Source organism: Arachis ipaensis, chromosome B2, assembly GCF_059453495.1.
Source record: "Arachis ipaensis isolate K30076 ecotype BB chromosome B2, ASM5945349v1, whole genome shotgun sequence".
NCBI lineage: Eukaryota > Viridiplantae > Streptophyta > Magnoliopsida > Fabales > Fabaceae > Arachis > Arachis ipaensis.
In genome coordinates, this window is record NC_142437.1 from 107,090,109 (window position 1) to 107,118,035 (window position 27,927).

Sequence of the window (27,927 nt, forward strand, 5' to 3'; positions counted from 1 at the left end):
CGTCTAACCTATAGATATGGTTGGGATCGTTTTTCATTTTCACAGTTTTAATTCCAGCGTTTTTTTGGCACAAATATTCTCTAGATTTGGTTTTTTGGTGATTGGAATGTAATTTGAAGTAAATGGATTCAAACTTCTTATATAGGCGTAGAAGGACTAAATCGAAGCTAATGAATTCGATTTACTACTAATTTTCTTTTAAGGTAAATCGAACCTAGTTCATTCCATTTACTAGTGTTAAATTGAAATCCATTGAATTCAAATTATTAGGGACAAAATCCATGGTTACAATTTTAAACCATTGACTTCGATTTACAATGGATGGAGCCAAAATAATAATAAATCAAACTTGCTCCATTCGATTTATATCAACTTATGGTAGTTTAAATTTGATTAATTTGATTTACTACTAAAACGTTTAAATCGACCTTGTTTATTTCAATTTATATAAAAATGTCTCAAGACATACACATAATGTTATTCATTTTAAAAAATTCATATAATTTTATGATTGAATTCATTTATTTAAGTGATTTGCTTTAATTTACCTCATCACATGATACACAAATCTCATTTTAATTTAACTAAATTATTTTTTTAATGATTCTCAATTAATAATTTTACTCATAAGTGAGTTCCCACCCGGCCACCTTATGTTATAATCATGATACATTTGCTGGTTTCTATTGTCGTGTTGTAAAACGTGGCAATTTCTTATTATGAAAGGTGATGGATGATTGGGAGATTCAATAATATATAAGTGATGACCAAAACTCACTGTTCTTCTCTCCATAGCATTCTACCTGCTCTGCAAAAGTCCACGCTCAACAAATGCCAAATCCCCTCATTCTCACTCTCACCTAACCACCAAGCATGTCGTCAACGGCGTCATCTTCTTCACAAAAGAAAGAACCCGGACTCATGAAATTCACTACTTCCTCCTATCGAAACTGGACCTATGACGTGTACGTGAGCTTCGACCGTACCACCAACAAATTCGTCTCGGATCTCTATGCAAGGCTCAGCGCTGCAGGGGTTCGCGTCTTCAAGGACGAAATGGAGCCCCGAAGCGGAGACCAGATCCTGTTCAATGCAATCGAAGATTCTAGAATCTCGATCGTGGTTTTCTCCAGAAGCTATGGGGATTCGAAGTGGTGGTTGAAGGAATTGGAGAAGATAATGGAGTGTCGGAGCAGCAAGGGTCAGAAGGTTGTGCCTGTGTTCTACGGTGTTGATCCGTCGGAAGCTGGGGCGGCGTTCGCATACGGGGAACCGCTCAGGGAAGCTGCTTGCCTTCCGGGTTTTGTTACATATATCAGCAGGTACTTTTAAGTTTTAAAGCTGTTTGATTTGAAGAGAAAATAATGCTGAACTGAAAATCTTACATGCTTTTGAGCCTATTCAACATTCAAATTTCGTTGAGTTACCGTCTTCATCTGATAAATTATAAATACATTATGAGAAAGTATTGGAAATTTGTTACTTGGTTAACATTAGTTAAGTTCTTTGTTAAATCTAAAATTTTTTATTCTTGAAAAATTTAGAATTTAAAATTTATAATAGTAGAATATAAGATAAAAAATTTATAATCTTCTTAAATTAGTGTGGTTATAACTTATATGTCTTTGTCAACATTGATGTTTCATGGTTTTGAGAGAAAAGCGTGTGTTATTATTTTTGGAGTTAGTATTAAATTTGTGTTATAATTAAATGTGTTTTACGAAGATATAAATATGTGTGGAAAAATGTAGTAACAATGAGATAAATGAAAGGCCCAAAAAAAAAAAATATATATATATATATATATATATATATATATATATATATATATATATATATATATTTTTTTTTTTTCTTAGTTTTTTGTGTTTAAAACATTGATGAGTGATGACAAAAGTATATTACTCGATTTATCTTTAATTTCTTCCTTAAATAAGTTTATGTTTTTTAGATCGGTTTTTATTAGTTCAAATAAAGGTGAGTTCGTGTAAAAGGAAGATTTCTTTTATATCTATATATTTGTGTTGTTAAAAAGATAGTAAGACAAGTGTATAAAGAGAGAGTGTGATTAAAAATAAATTCTGTCTATGGTAACTGACATACTTCATGTTGACATCAATGTCACGTTAAGGTGGTATATAGAATAAGTTGGTTAATTGTATTTATTATGATTAATTATTAAAAATGATATTGGACCTGGTTGTAGTTGTATTTTTTGTTTAAACTATTATGAGAAAGTAAAAATAAATTTTGATTATGAACTAACCTATTGTTCTCAATATTTTTTTTGTCCTATATTTGAGCATGTATTTTTGTGAATTGTTAAACTTACAAAATGGCTATATGTACTCATCAAAGTAACTCCATTAAACTCACATAAAATTCAGACTCTTTTTTTTTATGAAAAATTAAACTTAACTCCCAAACATTTATTAATAACTACATATTTTAATATGTGTATATAATTATATATTCATATATAAATATATATTTAATTATTTATATATAAATAAATTAAATTATGTATATACATTAACATATATAAATTAATATCTTTTTCAAAGTATATATTACTAATTAAAATTTTTATTATTAAGTAATTATATTCTAACTGTATTTTTAGTAAGTTTCAACAATTATTTCAAAAAAATATTTAAATTAGTAATTTAAATACTAAACACATATAGTCTAAACGATAAACATTCATTTATAAATATTTAGTTAAATCTAACATCGTACACCCTAAGTGTTAAATCATACCTTTTAAATTCTAATCCATAAATTTTATAAATCTTAAATCTTAGACCTAAATTCTAAATTGTAAACCATAAATTTTAAACTCTTAAGTTTTTAACCTTAAATTCTAAAACTTGTAGTTAAAACCAAATTGTGACCCTAGAAGTAATACTTCAAAAAAGTCTGATTACTTTCATGTATTTTCATATGGAAAAATATTGTTTATACCATTAGTTATATTTATATAATAAAAAAAAGTTTAGGAATCAGTACTTAACCAATAAAAAAAAAAGTAAGTAATTCAACACCATTAGATGTAATCTCACACTATTAAAAATATTAATAATAATTAATTAATAATTACAAATCACAAAATCTACTACCCTTAGCACTCCTCCGTAACGAAACTATTTGAAAAATATCTATAATGAAACTATTTGAAAAATATATATTTTCAAAACACGAAAAAATGCCCAACAGTAAATATATATTTTCAAAAAATGCCTTAAAGATTGAATTTTGATGTGATTTTTTGTAAGTAAAATTATAAAAATGAGATATTATTATCCTTATAATTTGATCATTTTTTTAAGTATATAATTTTTTTGTTAACAATCAATAATATTTTTAAAAAAATCACAAGAAAATATATACTTAGCAAAAAAGTCACCAAATTTTAAGAATAATAATATCTCATTTTTCTAATCATGATTCCAAAAAATCGCATCTAAATTCAATCTCTTAAACATTTTTTTAAAATACATATTTACTGTTGGACATTTTTATTGCGTTTTTAAATTATTTAAAGACATTTTTGTTGATAGTAAAACTCAAGTACATTTTTATCAGGATTTGAATAATTTGGAGACCTTTTTGGTGGTTAACTATGATACATATGATATGTTTTCATAGTATATTATTTTTATATGTACCAATGTTATTAACGTGACACAATGACATTTAATAATAATAATAATAATAATAATAATAATAATAATAATAATAATAATAATAATACCCTAATATTTTTTCTTTTCAAAAAGCTATAAAAGAAGTTGAATGAATTTTAACTATTGATTGAGTATATATAAGAAAGATGCCTAGTTGATTAATATGTCAATGAAATATATTTATATACCTCATTAAAATATGATGATATCAATTTTTTGATATACCAATTTGGCAATTATGACATGTAATTTAAATACAATATATCAAATAGTTTCATTATAAAGGAGTGCTAAGGACATTAAATTTTGTAATTTGTAATTATTAATTAATTATTATTAATATTTTTAATAGTATGAAATTATATTCAATGATATTGAATTATTTACCTTTTTTATTGGTTAAGTGCTGACTCCCTAAATTTTTTCTTTATTATATAGATATAATTAATGGTATAAACAATATTTTTTCATATGAAAATACATGAAACTAAATTTGTTCAAAGTATTATTTGCAGAGTCACAATTTGACTTTAACTACAAGATTTAGAATTTAAGGTTAAAAATTTAGGAGTTTAAAATGTATGGTTTACAATTTAGAATTTAAATTTAAAGATTAAGATTTATGGATTAGGATTTAAAAAGTATGATTTAAGATTTAAGATGTACGGTGTAAGATTTAACGTTAAATATTTATAAATGAATATTTACCGTTTAGGCTATATGTGTTTAGTATTTAAAGTACTAATTTAAATAATTTTTTTAAAAAATAATTGTTGAAACTTATTAAAAATACGATTAGAATATAATTATCTAATAATAAAAATTTTAATTAGTAATATATAATTTGAAAAAGATATTAATTTATTTATATACGCTAATATGTATACATAATTTAATTTATTTATATATAAATAATTAAATATATATTTATATATGGATATATAATTATATATACATATTAAAATAAGTAGTTATTAATAAATATTTGGGAGTTAAGTTTAATTTTTCATATGTGAATAAAAGAAATTAATTCATAAAAAAAGAGAGTCTGAATTCTATGCAAGTAAGTTTAGTGGAGTTACTTTAACAAATATATATAGTCTTTTTGCAAGCTTAACAATTCACAAAACATACTCAAGATTCGATAGGACAAAAAAATGTTGGGATCAATAGGTTAGTTCATAATCAAAATTTATTATTATTTTCTCAAAATAATTTAAACAAAAAACACAACTACAACTAGGCCGAATATCATTTTTAATAATTAATCATAACAAACACAATTAACTAACTTATTTTATATACCACCATCACGTAATATTGATGTAACATATAAAATATGTTAATTAACATGAGAGAAATTATCTTTAATCACATTCTCTCTGTACACTTATCTCACAGTTCTTTTAACAACACAAATATATAGATATAGAAGAAATCTTTCTTCTACACCATAGAACTTACCTCAAATAAAATAAGTTTTGGTCTCTATAATTTTCCTTTTTAGCTTCATCTTCGTAAAATTTCTTTGTATGTTTAGTAGAATTTATAAGTTTTCTTTTCTGTGTCTCTTTTCTTGTTACTTTGTCAGTTTGTCCCATTAATTGTAGATGTGACACATTAATATTGTTTGCTACAACAACAATATTTGAATTTATTATATTAATATTTAACTTGACATATCAGTATCAAAAGAAAAAAAAAAACAAATTAATCACAAAAATTAAAATATACTATTTTTAAATTTTAGTGGATCAAAATAAAAGAAATTATAAAGACCAAAATCAAAAACGAAAATAAATATTTTATAACGATAAAAAATTATTTATGTTTTTTTCTCCTCTTTCCTGAAAAAGTTATTGTTTTGACGGTAATTTAATGAGAAAATTTTAAGGTTACTAAACTCCTAAGCTTGTATATGTAAATTTATATGCACTAACTAATCATTATAATACCTATTAAAAATAAACACAAACATTCATAATTGATTCTAATCTAATTTAATTGACACTTCACAGCTAATTGACCGAATATAATATTAAGTTATTAACATCTTCCTCAAACTGGAGCATGCACATAATATGCTTCAAATTTGTTACAAATGTAGTTAATACGATAATTTTTGAGAGACTCTGTGAAAATATCAATCAATTGTTCACCTAAATTAACAAACTCAGTAATAATTTTTTTAGATATAATTTTCTATCTTGTGAAATAACAATTCACTTTTATGTTTGTGTTTGTTTTTAAAAACGGGACAAAATAAAATATTAAAAATAAGACATAAAAAATAAAAATACAAAATTTTATATTTTTGTATTCTGTTTGGTAAAAAATTAGAATAAATTATAAAAATTCAATTTATTCTCATTTTTTTATTAAAAAATTTGAGAAAAAAATAGAATAATAAAAATATAATTATAAAAAATTAACAAAAATAATAAAAAAAATAAAAAATAAGTTGTACCCTTTATTAGTATCTATGTGTCTTTTCTATTAGGATAGATACAAAATACACTAATTCAATATTTCTGGACATAATATCTCTGTCCATATCATCTGTCAAACATAATTTTATGTCTTTTTATATTCCTGTCTCAATGTCCCGTCTCTATAAATAAATACAGCCTATTTATTTAGTTCTTTCATAAAATATTTGGATTAGAGACAATGTGAATTGCATGATTATCACAATATAAACTTTTTTTTTTAATAAAAAAAGCTCAACATACTAGAGTGGATCGGAGTGGAGTAAGAGCAATCCAGACACAACAAAACAAACCTGAACACAAAGATTAACAATCTTCTGTCATCTCCGACATAGCCATCAACGACCAAAAGAATCAATACCAGACTATTTTTTGTAGTTCGAAAACGTCATTCCTTGTATGATCTCAACACCTGCTTTTTTATTGTTGAACACTTTGTCATTGCGCTCCAACCAGATGTTCCAAATCACTGTAAAGAACTCAATTAGCCACACCTTCTGCTCCTCTTTTCTTCTAGGCATGCCAGTCTAACTCTCAAACAGATCTTTAATGGTTCTAAGAACAGTCCAAACTCTACCAAAACACCTCAACTAAGCGCACCACACCTGTCATGTAAACCCACATAAAAGAAATAAATGGCGAACAGATTTCATCTCCTTTTTACAAAGTACACACAGATTGTCACTCTGAAAAATAACGCCTAATCTATTCAACCTCTCTTTAGTATTAACCCTACCAACTAGAACAAACCATCCAAAAAGCTCATTTCTCTGAGGTACCACTCCTCTCCAAATTGAACTTGTGAAATTATAGCTCGTAATCTCGTCAGAAAGAGTCTCCGATTATAACACCTGCATAAAAGAGTTAGTAGAAAAAACACATTTATTATCAAACTTCCAAACAACAGTATCCTCTCTACTAGTTGATAACTTCACTGGCCTTAACCTCTCATGAAGTTGATGAACAAGTTCCAACTTCCATTGAACAACTCTCTCCTTCACTGAAAATTCCATATCTACTCTAACCCATCCCAAAACTCACATTCCCCTATCACAGATCTTTTTGTTGGTTTGAAATAGAGAAGAGTCTTGAAAAATTTGCTTTTAGAGGACCACCTTGAACCCAGTTATCTTCCCAAAAGAGTGTTCTTCTTCCATTCTCTACTTCCATTACCAGCCCACTAATCATTTTTTCCTTCACCTGTTGTTCTTTTATACTCAACTGACAGATGTCTTTCCAGGACCCCTTTTACTGGTAAAGTCTAATTTTCTATCATTGCATTAGGGTTCAAATTGTTACAAGAACACACAATTTTCTTCCACAACGGGCAATCCTCCTTTGAAAACCGTCACCACCACTTAAACAAGAGCATTGTGTTCCTCAGTACTGCGTCCCTGACCCCCCAAACCCCTAGCCTTTTTTGGTGCCTAAACCACCTCCCACTTAACTAGAGGTATACCATAGTTTCCGTCCTCCTTACACCACATAAACCTCCTTTGTAAAGAAATTAACTTGTTGGCGACCGCTTTCAGCATCTTGTACAGACTAAAGTAATAGATCGGTAGACTATTCAACACCGATTTGATGAGGACTAGCTAACCTGCTTTGTTTAGAACCTTCGCTTTCCATAAGTTGAGTTTCTCTTCCACCTTATTTATGATCGGTTTCCAAGTCTTCACTAGGCGCGAATTTGCTCCTAAAGAGATTTCGAGGTACCTAACAGATAAGACAGCTTGCTTGCACTCCAGTAGGCCAAACACATGATCCACCCATTTCTTGCTCACAATTCACCAAGATCAGATTCGACTTATCATAATTGATGCTCAGACCAGATATCAACTCAAAACACCGCAACAACCTCTAGTTCACAATTGTCTCAGTCTCCAGAGGACAAAACAAGATAGTATCATCTGCGAATTTGAGATGTGAGAATTTGATATGATCTCTCTCGACTAGTAGTCGAGCAATGCGCCCATTCCTTACGGCTTCCTCCAACATCCTATGCAAAACATCGACCACAAGCACAAATAGAAGAGGAGAAAGAGGATCACCTTGTCTTAGACCCCTCTCCATGTTGAACAGCTTGGATGGTGACCCATTAACTAGGACTGACATAGTGGTCGTACTGACACACTCCTTCATCCAATTCTTCCATTTTTGGCCAAAGCCCATCTTCTGAAGTACAAGGTCCACAAAATTTCATCTGACTCTATCATATGCTTTTTGAAAATTCAGATTGATAATAGCCGCCTTCTTTGGTTAACTATCTCGAACTTCAACTTTAAAAAAAACTATTTGACCTATTTATAACTCACAAGCCACTAATGCCATAGCGTGATACTCAGCTTCTGCACCTGATCGGACACAACACTTTGTTTCTAATTTTTCTGAGATATAAAGTTTCCACCAAAAAAGACACAATACCAAAAGTAGATCGTCTATCAACAGGAGAATATGTCCAATCGGCATCACAATAGTTAATAATCTGGGTATTTTCTTTATCTCTGTATAGTAATCTTTGGCCTAGAAATTTTTTTGATAGATTTTACAATTCGCATTACATCATCCAATTAATCGGTGCAAGGAAATTGCATAAACAGACTCACTATACTGACATGATATGAAATATCTGATCTGGTAATAGTGAGGTAATTAAATTTTTCTACAAGTCTGTGATATCTTCCAATATCAGAAAAATGTTTCCTTGCTTAGGTAGCAATTTGATATTAGATTCCATTGGATTGTCACAGGTTTACAATTCAACGAACTTGTTTCTTCCGAAATATCAAGAGCATATTTTCATTGCGATATAGCAACACCATTTTTAAATTGAGCTACCTCAATACCAAGAAAGTATTTGAGTTTACCTAAATTCTTAGTTTAGAAGTGATGAAATAGATGTTTTTTTAACTTTGTTATCCCTTCATGATTATTGCCAATAATGACTATATCATCAACACAAACAACCAGATAGATGCACTGTCCAAGTGAGTTGTATTGATAGAACACTGGGTAGACAGATTTGCTTTTTTTCATGCCAAATCCTTGAACAATAGAGCTGAATTTGCTAATTAAACCAAACTCGTGGAGATTGTTTTAACCCATAGAGAGGACATTTTAACTTGCAAATCAATTGTGACTTTCCCTGAGCAACAAATTCAAGTGGTTGCTTCATGTATACTTTCTCGTCAAGGTCTCCATGAAAAAAAAAAACATTCTTTATATCTAATTGAAAGAATGGCCAATGACAAATTGTTGCAATACAAAGGAATGTGTGGACAGAAACAATCTTTGCTACCGGAAAAAATAGTTTTCTTGATAACCCTTCCCATATGTTTTGACTGTAAACTTTGACAACCAAATGAGTCTTAAAACGATCAACTGAACCATCACGTCCAACCTTAACAGCATACACTCATCGGGACCCAACCACTAATTTCCCTGGAGGAAGACGAACCAACTCCCATGTACCACTATATTATAGAGCATTCATTTCATCAATCATAGATGATCTCCATATTGGATGAGAGAGTGCCTCACTAACACACTTAGGCATAGTTGTAAGAACCGGATCAGTAAATTGGACTCTTAACCAGTCCGGTCCAGTTCCAGAACTAGTTAAGGACAAGAACCGGTAAAAACTAGTTAAAGCTGGTGAAAACTAGTCCAACCAAACCGCTCAAGAAAAAATTCTAAAATTGATAAAAACGTGGTTTGAATTTGGATCTTCCTTGTGACTGCATGCTCCCATTGCTACTAAGCTATGTTGTTACTTATTATTTTATATGCTAATTATTAATTATAAAGTAAAAACGTACAATAATTTTTTTAGATATTATTTTAATTTTATACTCACTTATATTTAAATTAATTATATTTTTTATTATTCATAATTATTAATATAAATGTTATTAAACATGTATAAATAAAAAATATCAAATATTTTTACTAATTATAATATAATATTTGTTAATATTATTTTTCAATAAATACATATAGTATATAATAATATAATAAATATAAACTATTCATTAGTTATTAAAATAAAAATAGTTACTTAATATAAAAATAAAATTAAAAAGAATTATTATGAAAAAATAGTAAAATTTTATATACTTATTCAATAATAACTAGATTATAACTTGTTGATTATAATTTGTTGAAATTTGATTGTTTTCAAAATATTAGTGAAGATAGGTATTTTAAATTTTAATTTTAGGTTTTTGATTATTTTATATTTTTTATTTATGTAGAATTAGTACTTCTATCAGTTCAACTAATGACTCATCAGTTGAACCAATAAACCAGTAAATCAGTAGCTTGATCGGTTTGATCCCCGGTTGAGTTCTTATAGAAGATAATGTGGAAACAAAAGCATAGTATGGTGGGAAAAATCGATGAAAGCTCAAGAAATTATAAATTGGATGAAGATTTCGAGTAGAGATAATCTCTAGCCTGTTGTTCTGTATCTTTCTTTTTTCCTTTAGAAACAATAAAGATGTTAACCAAAAAGGGATTTGGCATAGTGGTTGAGGAGGGGAATGGATTTCTCAATTCTTTTCTTTCTCAATTATTGTTGTAAAATGTGATCTCTCATCACACACTCTTTAAGTGGGACCAAGAAAAAATCTGTGAGATAATATGTTAAATGGTAAAAGATATCTTGACAAAACAATTGATAGTAAAAAAATTGAGTGGATCCATTCCAGTTGAGGAGGCATTTTATAGTCTCAAGAAGAACTTTGATTGATTCTTGGAGGGTATGTTAGTTGAGAAGTCAAGCTTGATTAGGCCCATAGAGATCATGCAACTTCTCTAATAACCAAGGAGGGAGATACCTTAGAAAACCCAAAAAGAAGGTACAATAGTAAGAACAAATTTTGTCACATATATAGTCCAGATAATTGTAAGGGAACTAAAGTATGTCTAAAATGAGTGTAGAGATGCTGCTACATTGCGTGATTAGTATTGGACATGATCCAGATCACATAGTTGGAGAATAGCAGAAACATCATTATGCAAAGATCGTGACATATGAGCCATCCAATTTGGCCTCTTTGTGGAAGACAGGGCAGCAGTATTAGGCAAGCAAGTGATAGTATGTGACGATCGATCCTGCATCAATGACTAGGGTAGGCAGCAGGGTGGCCCGTGACAAGGACTCCAGTGAAGCTGCACTAACTGGGAATGAAATGTTGAAGCTGGTGGCTGTGGGATTTATAAGATAGAGGCTGATTTTAGTGTAAGAAAAGTTCTGATCTGTAAACACAAAGAAAGAAAAGCAATATTAGACAAAGGCTTCCTCCCTCACCCAATGTAACTTGTTAGCCCAATAGATAATTGTCATATGCTAATTTGCTTAATTTACAATTGCATTCCCATCTAATCGTATCTATCATAATAAATGTAGCTGTATTTGTGCATAAGCTAAAATATGAAAATATCTAAACACATCATTTGTATCATTTTCTTGTATCGTTTGTCCTGCTTGACCTTGTTGTTTGGTATGTAATGGTACACCGTTATACTTCCTTTCAAGCAGAATGTACAAGTTTTGTGTCATTGTTTATGTATATTGCAGGGAGAGAGATGAAGCCTTAGACAATATTGTTGAACATATCACTGCCTTTTTAGATGGTAAGGATCACTGGTTCACTCTGCCGAATGTAGAGAAATTGCAACCTCGGGTGCAGGATTTAATTCAAGTTCAACTGTTGAATTATGATAAAGTTTTAATACTTGGGATATGGGGAATGGCAGGCATTGGTAAAACAACCATTGCCATGGCTCTTTATAATCAAATCTGTTACAGATTCCAGAGGAGGATGTTTGTTGACAATATCAGCGAGAGATGTGAGCAGCATAGTATAGTTTCTTTACAGGAAGAGCTTTTTTCTTGTATCTGCAAAACAACAGAAGAAACAAAAGAAGAAGCAACGAAAGAAGCAAAGGAAAAAGCAACAAAAGAAACAACAGAGGAAACAACAAAAGCAGCAGTGGAAGAAGCAACAGAAGAAGCAACGGAAGAAGAAAGGGAAGAAACTACTGCAGAAAAAGCAAAGATTCATGACATTGAATCAGGAAAGCTTTTATTAAAGAAAAATCTCAGCAATAAAAAAACGCTTCTTGTTCTAGACGATGTGACTGAACGAGACCATTTAGAGGCATTGTGCGGAAGTCGCGAGTGGTTTGGTCCTGGAAGCACAATAATCATCACCACTAGGGATAGGAGTATGCTCAAGGACGCTGATGATATATATACAGTGAAAGGAATGGATTATGATGAATCTATTGAGCTATTTTGTTGGCACGCATTCAAGAATAAGGAAATTCCTGCAGAAGAGTATCGTGAACTTGCAGAATCTATAGTTGAGTACTGTGGGGGAGTACCACTTTTTCTTGAAGTAGCTGGATCCCATTTATATGGAAAGATGATAGAGGAGTGGGAGCCTGCATTGGAAGAACTTGAGGAAAATCCTCCTTATAAATTGCAGAGGTTTCGACAAGTGAGCTTTGATAGTTTAAGAGATGACTCGCTGAAGAAGATATTTCTTGATATAGTTTGTTTCTTTGTTGGTATGAACCGGAACCATGTTGTGAAAATATTGAATGGCACTGGACGTAATGGAGAAAAGGCCTTAAGTGCCCTTGAAGATAAATGTTTAGTAACTGTTGATGGCAACCAGCTTCAAATGCATACCTTGATAGAAGAAATTGGAAGAGAAATTGTTGATGAGGAATCACGTCTTACTCCCAAGGTGCGCAGCAGGTTATGGTTTTGTGAGGATATGTTTATTGTATCTTCTAAACTTCGATAGCTAGTTGGATTGTAAATTGTGCTTCTTTGATCCTAACCTGTAAAATTCTTTTGAGCACAAGTTGATCATATATTTTGAATTTTTTTTATTCCCAGCTAAGTACTTATGATGTATTCTTGAGTTTCCGAGGAAAAGATACTCGTGCAAAATTCACCTCACATCTCCATGCGGCTCTCGAAAATGCTGGATTTTATGTTTTCAAGGATGATGTTCAACTTCCAAGGGGAGAATGGATATCAATCTCACTACTGGAAGCAGTGAAAGACTCCAGAATGTCTATTATTGTGCTGTCTACAAATTATGCTGGTTCAAAATGGTGTCTGGAAGAGTTAGAGAATATAATGCAGCTTCAAAGAACCACAGCTCACGCAGTCGTGCCAATATTCTACGGTGTAGATCCCTCGGAAGTACGTCACCAAAGTGGTGTATTTGGACAAAAATTTAATGATCTTTTAAGAAGTCACCCAGTGGAGGAAGACAAGGAGAAAAGTTGGAGGACATCACTCCGTCAAGTTGGTAGCCTTTCAGGAATTGTTGTGGTAAATTCCAGGTAATTTAATCTGTGATACGTTTTCCTTTTGTTTGAATTCGTTAATAAATTTTATCTCTATGAAGAATCATTTCTTATTTGTTTAATGTGGTAATGGTGCCATGGTATTTCATTCAAAAGAATAGCCTTAGTTTCATTTGTTTATATTCAAGCCTTCAGGACAATTTCAGTTGCTCTGCAGAAATTTCTATATATAATTGAAAGGCAAAAGCTATGTTTTCATTCCCAATCTTTAAAACGTATTTAATGTTGTTTCATAAGTTTTTTTCCTTCAGTCTCATCCATTATGTTCTAAAAGATGACACTTCTTAGTTATCTTTGGTTCATGTAATATAGGAATGAGAATGAGGATATCAAGAAGGTTGTTGAAGATGTTACTCATTTGCTTGACAAGACAGAATTGTTTGTTGCAGACTATCCGGTGGGAGTAACATCTCGTGTGCAAAATGTGATCAATCTATTGATGGAACAACAATCAAAAGATGTTTTACTTCTTGGGATATGTGGCATGGGAGGACTTGGTAAAACAACCATTGCCAAAGCACTTTATAATCAACTTAGTCGCAAATTTGATTGTAAGTGCTTCCTACTAAACATCAGGGAAGTTTGGGAGCAAGATAATGGTCAAGTTTCTTTACAAGATCGTCTCCTTTCTGATATTTACAAAACAACAAAGATACCGATACGTAGCACTGAATCAGGAAAACTTGAATTGAAGAATCGACTTTGCCACAAAAGGGTACTTCTTGTTCTTGATGATATAGATAAAGTGGAGCAAATGAATGCATTGTGTGGAAGTCATGAATGGTTTGGTTCCGGAAGCTGTATAATCATCACAACAAGAGATGAGCATCTGGTTAAAATGCGTGGCGTTGAACCTATAATTTATAGATTGGATGAAATGGATGATAGTGAAGCTATTGAGCTTTTTAGTTGGCATGCATTCAAGCAAGCATATCCAGACACAAATTTTTCTGTCCTTACTAAAGATGTAGTTGCATATTCTTCTGGACTGCCACTTGCTCTTGAAGTTCTTGGGTCCTATTTGTGTGATAGGGAAATCGAAGTGTGGAAGAATGCTTTGGAGAAACTAAAAAGGATTCCCAATCATAAAATACAGGAGAAGCTGAGAATAAGTTTTGATAGTCTTAGTGATGATACTGAGAAAGAGATATTTCTTGATATAGCATGCTTTTTCATTGGGATGGACCGAAGTGATGTTATTCAGATATTAAATGATTGCGGACTTTTCGCTGAAATTGGAATCAGTGTCCTTAGAGAGCGAAGCCTTGTAACTGTTGACAGCACAAACAAGCTTGGAATGCATAATTTGCTAAGGGACATGGGAAGAGAAATAATTCGCGAGGAATCACCAGATGAACCTGAGAAGCGTAGTAGATTATGGCTTCATGAGGAAGTCCTTCATGTATTAACAGAATACAAGGTATGGATTATGCTTTGATTTATGATAATATTTTGATGGATCTGTTGTTAGCATTCATGTGTCTTCTAGATTATTCCAATAAATATGAAAGTTAGTCTGCTATAGCAATGGTTTTATATCAATTTTGGATTTCAAGCATCATAATAAAAGAGAGTAATATTATGGACTTTTAGCTACCTAGTATCAGAAGTATAAGTTTCTTGTATGTTTTGTGTCTTCGTTATATTTCAGGGAACTACAACTATCACAGGACTGGCTTTGAAGTCACCAAGGACGAATCCAATTTCATTGAGCACAAAGGCATTTGAAGAGATGAATAAACTCAGATTGCTTCAGCTCGAAAAAGTACAACTTGATGGAGATTTCAAATATATTTCTAGAGATCTTAGATGGATGAGTTGGCATGGATTTCCTTTGAGTCACATTCCTAAAAACTGCTGTCAGAAAGGTTTAGTAGCCATTGAGTTGGAATATGGCAATCTCAAAATAGCATGGAAGCAGGCTCAGGTATAAAGCCTGTATTGATTTTTGTCTTTCATGAGTTCTCTTCACTCACATTGTTTTTTCATGCAATAAATTTAAATTCAGGGTATGTTTTATTTAGGGGTAAAAATGGGGTGGATATTTTCTTTCATGAGTTCCCTTTTTCTGTTGAGTAATGCTAGAGAATCAACACTATAACAACCAATTTCAGCAAACATTATAGCAGATTGTCAAACAAGTCCAATATAAATCCCACTAAAGATGAGCTTTTTTTAGTTGGATTTCTGAATGTTTCTTCTAATTGAGTTTCGGATGTTCTTGTTTTTAAGAGTTTCAGATATTTTAATTTTCTATTGTATGTCTTGTGCTTATCTTTCCTCACAGTTGTTGAATAAGCTGAAAATTCTGAATCTCAGTCATTCTCATCAATTGAGAGAAACTCCAGACTTTTCATACTTACCTAACCTTGAAAAGCTAATACTTGAAGATTGTTCGAGTTTGTCTTCGGTTTCCCATACCATTGGACATCTCAATCAACTTCTTCTGATAAATCTGAAAGATTGTAAAAGCCTTCGTAGCCTTCCGCGAAGCATCTATAAGTTAAAGTCACTCAAAACTCTCATTCTTTCTGGATGCTTAATGATTGACAAGTTGGAAGAGGACATGGAACAGATGGAATCTTTGACAACCTTGAAGGCAGAAGACACTGCTATAACACAAGTTCCAAATGCACTAGTAAGAATGAAAAATATTGGTTATATATCTTTGTGTGGCTTTGAAGGATCGGTTCGGGATGTTCTTCCATCTATCATTTGGTCATGGACCTATCCAACAAATAACGTGTCATCTCTGTTTCAAAATACTCTCCATCATCTATCATCTATGATCAGCAAACTTCCAAAGCGTAGTAGTCTTTTGTTGGAATCCGGTCTGCAACTTGAGATACCTGAAGATGTGGTCTTGAAAACCTTAGATGCTACAAATTGCAAGATAACTAATCTTGATGAAAATGCTTCCGTCGATGATATCACAGAAGATGAGAATGTGACTGTTTTGGATTCTGATGATATGGAGACTGATATGAATGAAAATGTTTCTGATTTTGAAGATATGGCAGTTGACAGAAATGCTGTTGTTTCTGATATGCTAACAGATAAAAGCATTGATATCATTTCCAATGGAGGTGAAAGTGTAAGTGATAGTAGTCTTATGTAATTTACATATAATTTCTCTTGATCGTTCATAAGATAAAGATTGAAGTGAAAGTAAGGCATTTTTTACATTTGAACTTAATAATTTTCCTTGTGTTCCTCTTTCACCCTGTTTTTTGGGTATAGAGAATTAGCAGATTCTCCAGACTTCGTTCTCTTGTTCATGTTGTTCTAAAGGCACGACTATTTTGGTTTGGTTTTATTGCTATCCTAATTTGGATCACATGCAGTTATTCTGAAAATCAAGAATGTTCAACCTCATTTCAAGGTCAGAAGTTGTCTCTGCTGCTTTGTCAACACATTTATACACTTAATAATTCACTATTTGACATCCAATTTAGCTTTCCCAGTTAAGCATCGAGACTTTCAATTCTAAGTTTTGCTTTTTAGTTTTCAATATATTGATTTGTGATAGAGTATGAAAGCAAGAAAGAAAGTTTAAACGGTTTCCTCCATTTTAAATCATTGTAGCTTAATTGAATTAGGACATAACAAAATTTAATGCATTAGTATTAGGGGTGTGCATGACCCGGTCTGGCCCGAAGACCCGGCCCGATCTCGAACACTTTAGAGGCTAATTTGGTTTGATTTTACCGGGTCTAGGGTCGGGTAAGGGTCTTAAAGATAGACCTGGTCATTATTTCGGGTTGGGGTCGGGCCATGGCTCGAGTCACCCGAACTCAGCCCGGTGGCCCGGTCATCAAACATAATTAATATTTTGTGTTATTAGTGATGAATGATAGTTATTCTTATGTGGAATTTAAGTATTGTAAACCTTAATATTTTGTGTTATTAGTTATTATAAGACTATAAGTTAATGTTTTATGTTTAAAATACAAAAGATTTTAGATTAATGCATAATATTGTGTTATTTGTATTGATTTAAATATTTGGTGTTATTAAACAATATTAGTATTGATTATGGTTATGCTTCAATTTTAGAGAAGAGTTGGTTCTTGTTATATTTTTCTAAATGAATTTTATCATGTCAAATAATGGTTGGAGTCTTGGAAATTTGGATATTTTCACATGCTAGTTTATAATAAGGTATCAAAGTAATGTAATGTTAATGGCCCGGTTTTCACCCGGTATAATTGTGGCCCGAAAATGTATAAGTTTTATCGGATCTAGGGTTGGGTTCGGGTCTAACAAATAGTCCCAGTATATATTTCGGGCCGGATCTAGGTCACATCAAACCCAGTTTCACTCGACCCATGCACACCCCTTAGTATTACCACTAACATTTCCGCTCTTTTCTTTGCAGTATGTCAGCACACACCCACTTTTAAGGAAGCAGAGGTAATTCCCAATAAGCAAGTAGTGAAGTTGTTAGAGGAGGAAAGTAAAAGAAAGAGTAAACTCTCATATAGTCAAAGAGTTGTGGAGCCTCCGCCGGAAAGTAAAAACATCGAAGCATCGGCAACCATCAAGAACTCCAGGCCAAAGTCTAAAGGAGATATGCCTTTAGTTAAGGTATTAATACTATCTTCAATTGGAAATTGTAGTCCATCTCATACAAATATTTCAATTGAGATAGTAAGAGTTCTTATAGTTCTGTAAAAAAAAAGAGTTCTTATAGTTTCTTTTGAAAGGATTTTGGATTCAATTGATTAAATTGGCTTAATTTATATTTTAATACATCTCTTTTTTTTTTTTTTCCGGAACATGATCAATCTAAAGGGTTTCCTTTTACTTCTTGTAGACATATCCACCTGCAATTGCTTCATTGTCTAACTCTCAAGAGATGTCAGACAATTCAGAGTATGATAGCAATACTCAAAATCAAGATGAACTGCTTCAGGCAAACCATTTTTGTAAAATCTTTCAAATTGCAATTTAAATCCATATAAATGTATGACACATCTATTTTGATTACCATATTCTAACAATTTACCTTGTGCAGACTCTTTTTGCTTCAAATCCTAAAGATGATGAACTTGCATTGATTGCTGATCCTACATCACTAATCACCACTCAAGAAGACAATGATTTGCTTGCAGAACTAGAACAAATCTTGTCAGAGAGCTATGTCTTGTCCGCGAATAAGGTCACTTCTGCTACTTCTGTTTCTGAACTTCAAAGTCTTCCATTGATTGCAGTCATTCAAAAAGTACAACTACTTTTGGATAATGAACTAGAAGCTTTGGTAGCAGATAATGACATTAGAAAACAGCTTCTTGACTACTTAGCTCATCTGGTTCAAATGAAGTCACAAGTCCCTACAAATATTCAGAAGTTGGTCAAGGAGATTAAGGAATTTTATGAAGGTTTTCTTGGTAACTTTCCACCTATTCAAGAAGTCTTGGACAATCATCAAAGGTTAATTGACACTAAGAATAGACTTGAGGAGGAGCTGGAAATAGCTAAGGCAAAGCAGGCTCATTTTTCGTCTTCAATTTCTAAAGGGAAAGTGAGGATCAATGAGATGTCAAAAGAGATCAATGAGTTGGAGGTGAAACTTAAAGCCTTATATGACAAGAGAGACAAATTAAAATCCACTGTGAAACTTTGTGAGGTTGAAACTATGAACATCAATAGGAAAGCTGTCACTTGGGTGAAAGAAACTGAAGAGGTTGTGAGCACTCTTAAGGCTTCAGAGTCTTCCTTCAAAAATGCTGAATCTTCAAAACATAATTATGAGAGGAAGCTAAGTGAATTGAAGCGAGCTCTTGGCAAAAATAAACATTAGAATATTCTTCATTTTGTAATTATTCCCTCAGAAAAGCTCTACATCCAAGTCATTTATCTAACCAAGTCCAACCAGTTTGTTATAATGTGTTTCTCGTTCAAGCGCTGCTGCTTCTTCTTCGTACTTCTTTTTCTTCTTCTTCTTCTTCTCTTACATCGCTGCTGCTACTGCCTCTTCTTATTCTCCTCATTTTTTCCCATCTTTTTCTTTTGTTATCATTGTCGTTGTCATTGCCTCCTCCTCTTCTTCCTCCTTCCTTTCTCATTTGAATTTATTCTCTTCCTTCCTTTTTCTCCCCCTCCATCAACATCATCGTCGTCGTCGTTATCATCATCGCTACTGACTACCTCTTCTTATTCTCCTCCTTTTTCTTCATTTTTCTCTTTCGTCATCGTCATTCTCATCGTCGTCACCACCACCACCACCTCCTCCTTTTTCTCCAATTTTCTTTTTCATTTGAATTTATTCTCCAATCTTCCTTTTCCTTCTCCTCCTCCTCCATCATCATCATCATTATCGTCATCATTGTCGTTTTTTTCTTATACGCAAATTACAATGTTTTTTTTTCTCCTTCATTCTCTTTCAAATTTTTGCATATGTAAGATTTCAATCCAATAAATGTGCATTCAAGTCTAATTGAGAAGCAATGCTTTTAAAAAAAACAAGAGCAGAAATAAAGAAAAAGAAAGAAGAATAAGAAGCAAAAAATGCAGCATTAAAAAAGAGATTTATATGTTTTTATAATAATATTTTGGTGTCAAAATTAAAAAATTTCAGTATTTTTTGTTTTTGGCAAGAATTCAATCCAATAAATGTGAATCTATATTCACTAGAATGAGACCCGCGATGCGTGGGACGGTAAATTAATGATAGTATATAATAAATATTAAAAATTGTTATGTTTTGTAGAATTAAATTAAATAGGTATAAACTAAAAATAAATTTAAATGGTATTTTATTTAAAAAAATTGTACTACAAAGTATTTGGATGTTGGAATTGTGCAAGCTGACAATTATATTTGGTGGTTTGATTTTTGCATTTGGTTGAATTGATGGACTGTCTTTTTATGTGGCACTCGTTCTCCTTTTTCTTTATTGGTTGTTGTTAAAGTTGTTGCTTTCTTCTTTCTGTAGTAGGTTCTTATGAAGGCATATTCCTTATGAATTGTTGAGTTGTATGCACTTTCTTTTGTGTTGTTTGCTCCATCTTTGCATGTATGTTCTTCTTCTGAAGATGTGTGTTGAATTTGTATCGTTTTCTTTCTCCTCAACCTCTTGATGGGTATGTGATCTTCATCTGATGATATTAGTATTGGCGAAGTTGGTTCCTATAATCAATGAATAATTTAAGTTAGAAATAAAAATGATGTTTTAAATAAGTGATTTTTTTAGTATTACCTATTTTATTTGTTGTAATGGGTGTTGCGGTTCAGTGTTTTTAGTTGGAACAAATGTTTTAGTAACAGTGTATTGTTGAGAACCTTCTTTGAGATTAAAGTCATTTAGTTTGACTTCAAAAATAAGTGTGAAGTTGCACAAGTTTTTCAATTGGGGTGGTGCTTCAATATCATTACTTTTCTGGAGTGTGATTAGATTTGAAGTAGTTGTGTTCAACAATTTTTTTGCTTCGCCATCAAATAATACAAAAGTTGTTGTAGCACTTTGATCTGAAACCTTTAATTGAATTCTGAACCTAAAATAAGTATTGGGTTAGTAACTAATAATTTGCTAGATGGGATTATGAAAAGTATATAGAGTTACAATATTGTGGTGTTTAATTACATGTGCCAAAAATGTAGTTGTCTCTTTTTTTATATGTTTTCTTATGACACTTTTAACATTCCACACAGTTCCATCCAAATTTGTCATCAATTCCGTTTATAGTTGCTAAAATTGGAAAGATCTTTTCCTATTTCAATATTTAATTTATGTTATCATTAGGTATATGGTATTTGAGTAAGAATGAATGTATGATGCATGTTGTGAGGTTTTTGTGTCATACCTGATCATCAGATTCCAATTGCATGGCCATTAGATCTTGAATAGTTATTCGATTTTTAATCATTCTGCTATGAATATTTGTGTTGGCATTGTCTTGGCTTGGAATCTCCATTACTTCTTCATGTTGATCAGTCCTGTTTAGAATTTTTTTTATATTTGTTAAATTGAATAATTAAAGAAATGAATTAATTTTTGAGAGAGTTATTAATTATGAAATACCCATAAATCAGCTGTGCGAATTCTTCCGTTTGTGGATTGATGTAGATTTTTGTACTTGAAGTTGTGCTAACCGAATAATCACCTAAAATATTATAATATAATAGGTTATATAAAACAAGATTGTGTTGTATTGTCTCAATTAATGTATTATATAAAATATAATTCTTTGAACTAAAAAAATAATAAATTTAATTTTTTTGAAAAAGATCGTACTTTTGTATTCACTAACCAATATTGATGTGAGTGCAACAATTTTTTAGTCCTTGATTTGTGTTGTAATTTCTTTATTTATCTGACTTGAGAGATTTCTCCACAACGTGACTTTCAACACGATGTCCCTAAAATTAATAGTATTTTGTTAATAACTATATATCTAAATAAAAAATGAATTGGTTGTATATTTTTTTACTCTTTAAGTATCAATTCCATTCTTCGTATTTTTGTGGATTTTCCTTTAACATCTACTTGTTCTTCTTCTCCTAGTGCATGCAGTTTTCCAATGACATCTACAATAAAAAAATAATTATAGAATTTTTTTGAATAAATTATGTTTAATAAGAATAATTGAAATAGTATAAAGTGAAATTACCTGTTAAAATTTGTCTTTGACCCACTTTGTCAGATAATGTCTCAAGTGATGCAAATTCAAAATAGTGGTGGGGAATGTTCAAAACTGGATCTTGATTTCTTTCACAACAGTTGTGATTAAAAAATTTGCTTTCATTGTACCTTTAATTGGTCTATACAAATAATTTGCATCTTTTATTTTCAAATTTTTTATATTATAGACTTTTTCTTCTTGTAACAAATATTTGAATTTGTTCATCATATTTTTCTTCACAATTAGGGGTGACAACACTACCCGAACCCGCGGGTACCCACCCCGCCCCTACCCGCTCGGGGCGGGTAATTACCCGCCCCCGCACCGGGGCGGGTTTTAACGGGGCGGGTTCTTCTGCGGGGCGGGGCGGGGTCGGGTTTAGGTTAAACCCGCCCCTACCCGCCCCGGTATATATAATATATATATATATAAATATATATATTTTTAATATATAATATATGTAACATATATAAAATAATTAGTAAAATGATTAATAATATTATATCATATATAAATTTTTACTTTAATTTATGTTATGTATGTAAATGGTGGTTATATAATTTTTAAAATTTTATTTTATTTGTTGGATTTAATAATTATAGGGGGCGGGTAGGGGCGGGGCGGGTACCCGCAGGGGCGGGTTAGGGTTTAACATTTTACTACCCGCGGGTAGGGCGGGGCGGGTTTCATGCGGGTTTTATGTCAGGCGGGGCGGGGTCGGGTAGAGCAAAAACCCGCCCCTACCCGCCCCGTTGCCACCCCTATTCACAATTACATGAAGAGCTGTTTCCTGTAGTGTTAGTAAATCATTGTTAACAAGTAGTTAAAGAAATTATTGCGTTCATTTTTTTGAAAATATTAGAAAAGGAATAATGAATAGCATATTGAAAGAAGTTTAACTTTAACGATATTAAAATACAATTATATATAAAGTATTATAAAATAATATAAAAAGTATAAAAAACAAAAATAATTAAAGTATTTTTTCGTAAATTTAATTTAAAAATACAATAAATCTGTTTGTTTTGTACTTTTTCATCTAATATAATCATTTCTAAGCAAAGTGGCTCCTCTTCATTTTTGGGTGTTAATGTTTCCCATAGACGAACCACGTGAACTTTGATAAACCAATTGTCTGTTTGTTTGGTGATATTGTCCAATGAATGATGCTCCATTGAGTAACTTTGAGATGTTGTGTAGTTTGGAAAGAAATTTCTTATGCTAAATTTGATGTTATCTGAAACAAAAGTAATTAGAGACTTATATAAGTAGTTCAAATATTATAGAATTTGAATATTTATAACGTAAAATTTATTATGATTAATAATATTATTATGATATTTGTTATATGAATATTTATTACATTTAATGATTTAATTTATAGAAATTAATAAATTAATTATTAGTGTTATAAATTTATTGTATTGTTTATAACGGTAAAATGTAATAAATATAAGGATATGGATTCAATATCTTTATAATTTACAAATTTGATTTCGAAATTTTTAATCTAAAAAGGCTTGGTTGAAAAATATTTGTATATTATATGAACTTAATCAAAAACTTCTAGACTATTTGCAAATGTTTAAACTTTAGGAAGTTTTAGAATACTTCACCTACAAGAATGAAATACACCTAATGTTTGGTGTGATTATATGATACCTTTTTGCACTATAGAGATCCAAAGTTGAGACCTACGTTCGCTGAAATAATGACAGCGCTGAATATATTTATTACTTATAGTTTATACTTTTTTTATTACTTGTATATACTATTTAATATATTGTCATTATTACGTATATTTTTTATTTAGGTATGTATTTTTTAAAAAAGAAAAAAGAAAAAATGTAAGCAAAATAAGAGAATTATACATACACATATTTATACTAATATTTCTTTTCCAATTTTACCACATTAATAATTGATATTGTCACATTTAAATATATATATATTTCTATAGCCGTTAGTGAAGTAATATGCAATAATAATGATATAAATTTTTAATGATTTAATTTATAGAAATTAATAAATTAATTATTGGTGTTATAAATTTATTGTATTGTTTATAACGGTAAGATATAATAAATATAGGAATATAAATTCAATATCTTTATAAGTTACAAATTTGATTTCGAAATTTTTAATCTAAAAAGGCTTGGTTGAAAAATATTTGTATATTATATAGACTTAATAAAAAACTTCTAGACTAATATTAATAAAAAATATTAGTCCTTTAACATTTTTCTTTGAACAATTAATATATACTAACCTACCGAAAACGCCGAAAAGTTTATTAGCAGTAATTCAAAATTAATATTCTAATTACTTAATTAACTTTATGAATAATTAAGAATCAATTTATCCATAGTTAAGAGTCAAGATGACAATATCGTGTTGTACCTTAGGGTGGCATTTACGTTGATCCCTCCTAATCCCTCCTAATATTTGTCTAACACAATTATATATATATATATATATATATATTTGCAAAAACACCCTTAATCAATTATTATAACATTAGTACTATATTTTTTATTTATTACAAGAATAACCCAATATTAATCATTTACCATCATATCCTTATTTCTTTATTGGACCAATTAAAATTATATTAATGACTAATTTAACAAAACACTAGAAAATCTGAAACATCTTAGGGTTCATATGGAGCACGCATCTGATAATGGAGGCAGCAAAGGTAGTTTCGACAATGGCACAAGAGAAGTGCGACCACCGGTAAATTCTCTCTATTGCATGAATATTGTATTTTATCACATAGTTTCTTCTTCCTTCCACATTAATGGTTCCCTGTTCATTTTTTCATAAATTTAAATCCGTTTCTTGTACATAGTTGACGATATTTCCTGCTTGGCCATTGATGTTTTTTCTTCCTTTTGTTTGTTTAATCAATATTGAATTTGATAGCATAAGGGAGATTGTTTTCTACATTTTCAACGCTTTCTTCTATTTTACTTATTTTAGAATTTAATAAGTTAAAAAAAATATAGAACCAGAACAGTGCTATTATTTTCATGTTAGTGGTCTCTGCACTTTGATTTATTAGAATACTATTTGTTTTATGTTTTTCCGGTTGCAAATAAAATTTCTAAGTAGAATCTTGAAGTGGATGATAAAATGGAAGAAAGAGTATTTTTTGATGAGATGATAGAAGAGTCATATGATACAGAGGAATTTCAAGGAATGTATCAAGATGAAATTGAGCAGGAAGCTGTGAATTCTGAGGATTTAGGGGAGCAAGAATTTCAAGCAATGTTTGATGGGAACGATTTTTCACATGAGGTGGATGAATTATATCGAATAGAAGATATTAAAAATATTGCCATGGTTGATTTTCTGAACATAGGTGCTCATGAGATGGAATGTTTTCATTTTCCTAATCTTCAGATAGCAGTTGATTTCTATAACCATTATGCGAAATCTGTTGGTTTTGGTGCTAGAAAAAGTAAGACTTGGAAAAATAGCAAAGGAGAATATGTGAAGCAATTGTTTGTGTGCTCTCGTGAGGGATTTAGACCAGAAAAATATTATAATATGGAAAACAGAAAAAGGGAACCAAAATCTGAGACTCGTTGTGGTTGCCTGGCTAGGTTTGTAGTTCATTTTGTGGCTTACACTGGAAGATGGCATGTGACTTTGTTGAATCGCACAATCATGATTGCCTTGATCCTAGGTTAGTTGGTTTCCTTCCTACACATAGAAAAATGGCAGAAGCTGATGCTAGTCAAATGAACAACATGAAGGATGCAGGCATTAGCACACCCCATATATATGCTATGTTAGCTAATCAAGCAGGTGGTTATGAAAATGTTAATTATAGCTTAAGGGATATGTATAATGAGATTGCTAGGCGAAGGCGTCATGTCCTGGGTGATGCTAGAGAGGCATTGCGATACCTCAAAAACCAGAAAGCTGAAGATACAAACCTCTATTATGAGCACATAGTTAATGCTAAAGGGGTATTGCGAGCTTTATTTTGGTGTGATGGAAGAAGCCAATTAGATTATGAAGTATTTGGAGATGTGCTTGCCTTTGATGCGACATACAAGAAGAACAAGTACTTGTGTCCGGTAGTAGTGTTTTCCGGTGTGAATCGTCACAACCAAACAGTGGTATTTGGAAGTGCTCTAGTTACCGATGAGAGTAAGGAGGTCTACGTGTGGTTATTACATCAATTATTGGCAGCTATGAGGGGAAAAGCACCTGTATCTGTGATTACAGATGGTGCTCCATCAATGAGGTTTGCAATTGAGATGGTATTTCCAAATGCCCATCATAGATTATGTGCTTGGCACCTCATTCGGAATGCCACAAGTAATATTGGAAACCCAAAATTTACATCTATGTTTAAGAAGGGTATGCTAGGAGATTATGAAATTAGTGTGTTTGAGCAGAAGTGGTTTGGAATGGTTGAGGAGTTTGGTGTAGCTGAAAAGAATTGGATTATTGACATGTACGAGAAAAGGCATATGTGGGCCACTGCACATATTCGAGGCAAGTTTTTTGTAGGATTTAGGACAACTTCTCGATGCGAAGGTTTGCACTCTATTATTGCAAAATATGTTAAATCTCAATACAATTTGGTTGATTTCATAAAGCATTTTAAGCGGTGTCTTACCTACCTAAGATATAAGGAGGTTGAAGCTGACTATGTTTCCATATCTGGTCTTCCGGTACTTAAAACAACATTAGAACATCTGGAAAGGTCTGCATCAAATTTCTATACACGAGAGATATTTTTTATATTTCGAGGCATGCTTGTTAGGGCTGCAAGAATGAAGGTTGTGCAAGATGTGGCATTTGATTCATTTGTACTTTATACAATATCTAAATATGGAAGTCTAAATAGTTCATGGGAGGTGTCTGTAGATAATGAAAGGACGAAATTTAATTGTTCATGCTTAAGGATGGATTCTTTTGGAATTCCGTGTGAGCATATAGTTTGTGTGCTGGTGTTTCTTAACATCCTTGAGCTACCAAAGTCTCTTGTGTTGACAAGATGGTCGAAGAATGCCAAGACAAGCACTTTCGATTCAAGTGGCGTTACTTGGGAGTCTATAATATTGAGTCAATATGGATGCTTGATGGATTGGTGTCGGCAGTTGTCCTATGTCACTAGTCGAAGGCAGGAGAGATTCCACCTTGTTCGAGATACTGTTATGAGCCTAATCGAAGATTTCAAGATTGAAGATGAACAAGAAAAGCAAGTTGGTGCTGAAGCTGATGATTCAGATGGTATTTTTCCTAAGAATCCACAAAATTGTAGGTCTAAGTGTCGTCTTGGTGAGAAGGTAAAACGAAAACCACAACAATGTAGTATTTGTCGCATGGAAGGGCACAATAAAAAATCTTGTCCATTGGCAAAGGACATTCAGCAGCAGACCAATGCAACTTCTTGTGGTATAAATAGGAACCATGTTGAGGAAGGTTTAGATGCAGATGCAGAAATGGTAATACTTGCTTTAATGATTTGCGTACCACAACATATTAATTATATAATTTTCATTAATAAGAGTGGAAATTGATCAATATTTTATTTGATATTGTAGGGATTTTGGGCATCTGATCTTGAAGAAGATTATGAAGAACAAGAGTTTTGGGCAGGAGATTCTGATGCAAGTGCCGACATGGAACTTAGTGAAGAGTTCTCGATGTAGTATTATATAAATTATTATTATGTGATATTTGAATAAAACTTGAGTAATTGAACTTTGTGTA

The 27,927-nt window shown here is 31.5% G+C and overlaps 3 protein-coding genes across 9 annotated transcripts; all 3 read left to right on the top strand.

The window, feature by feature from the left end:
• The first annotated feature begins 783 nt into the window (after nucleotides 1–783).
• Nucleotides 784–19,471, top strand: LOC107625704 (disease resistance protein RPP2A). 7 transcript variants are annotated; one of them, XM_088503707.1, is made up of 11 exons: nucleotides 784–1,322; nucleotides 11,757–12,933; nucleotides 13,089–13,543; nucleotides 13,880–14,987; nucleotides 15,219–15,494; nucleotides 15,855–16,661; nucleotides 16,808–16,949; nucleotides 17,946–18,154; nucleotides 18,384–18,482; nucleotides 18,585–18,728; nucleotides 18,835–19,001. In XM_088503707.1, the coding sequence occupies exons 1-11, from the start codon at nucleotides 874–876 to the stop codon at nucleotides 18,868–18,870; spliced, it is 4,902 nt and encodes a 1,633-aa protein (XP_088359833.1). In that variant the 5' UTR covers nucleotides 784–873; the 3' UTR covers nucleotides 18,871–19,001. The 7 variants fall into 7 exon arrangements, 5 of the variants coding, with proteins under 5 accessions (XP_088359833.1, XP_016183884.1, XP_088359835.1 ...); XR_015904835.1 differs by lacking the exon at nucleotides 18,835–19,001 and having other exon boundaries at nucleotides 18,362–18,482; nucleotides 18,585–18,721; XR_015904836.1 differs by lacking the exon at nucleotides 18,835–19,001 and having other exon boundaries at nucleotides 18,362–18,495; nucleotides 18,585–18,711.
• Nucleotides 19,472–24,855: 5,384 nt separating this feature from the next.
• Nucleotides 24,856–25,830, top strand: LOC148575144 (uncharacterized; the record flags this gene model as incomplete). Its single annotated transcript, XM_088506077.1, has 2 exons — nucleotides 24,856–24,927; nucleotides 25,306–25,830. Coding segments are annotated over exons 1-2 (597 nt in total), but the record flags the coding sequence as incomplete, so codon positions are not given.
• A 2-nt stretch (nucleotides 25,831–25,832) lies between these two features.
• On the top strand, nucleotides 25,833–27,866 carry LOC107627628 (protein FAR1-RELATED SEQUENCE 5-like). The gene is made up of 2 exons (XM_016330454.3): nucleotides 25,833–27,659; nucleotides 27,759–27,866. The coding sequence occupies exons 1-2, from the start codon at nucleotides 25,833–25,835 to the stop codon at nucleotides 27,864–27,866; spliced, it is 1,935 nt and encodes a 644-aa protein (XP_016185940.2).
• The last annotated feature ends 61 nt before the right edge of the window (nucleotides 27,867–27,927 follow it).

Excerpts from the sequence above, each read along its gene's own strand:
- LOC107625704 (XM_016328398.3), top strand. The coding sequence starts at position 874 with ATGTCGTCAACGGCGTCATCTTCTTCACAAAAGAAAGAACCCGGACTC. Across the intron at positions 1,323-11,756 it reads TTTGTTACATATATCAGCAG|GGAGAGAGATGAAGCCTTAG; the intron begins GTACTTTTAAGT and ends TGTATATTGCAG. Across the intron at positions 15,495-15,854 it reads TAGCATGGAAGCAGGCTCAG|TTGTTGAATAAGCTGAAAAT; the intron begins GTATAAAGCCTG and ends CTTTCCTCACAG.
- LOC107627628 (XM_016330454.3), top strand. The coding sequence starts at position 25,833 with ATGGCATGTGACTTTGTTGAATCGCACAATCATGATTGCCTTGATCCT. Across the intron at positions 27,660-27,758 it reads TAGATGCAGATGCAGAAATG|GGATTTTGGGCATCTGATCT; the intron begins GTAATACTTGCT and ends TTGATATTGTAG.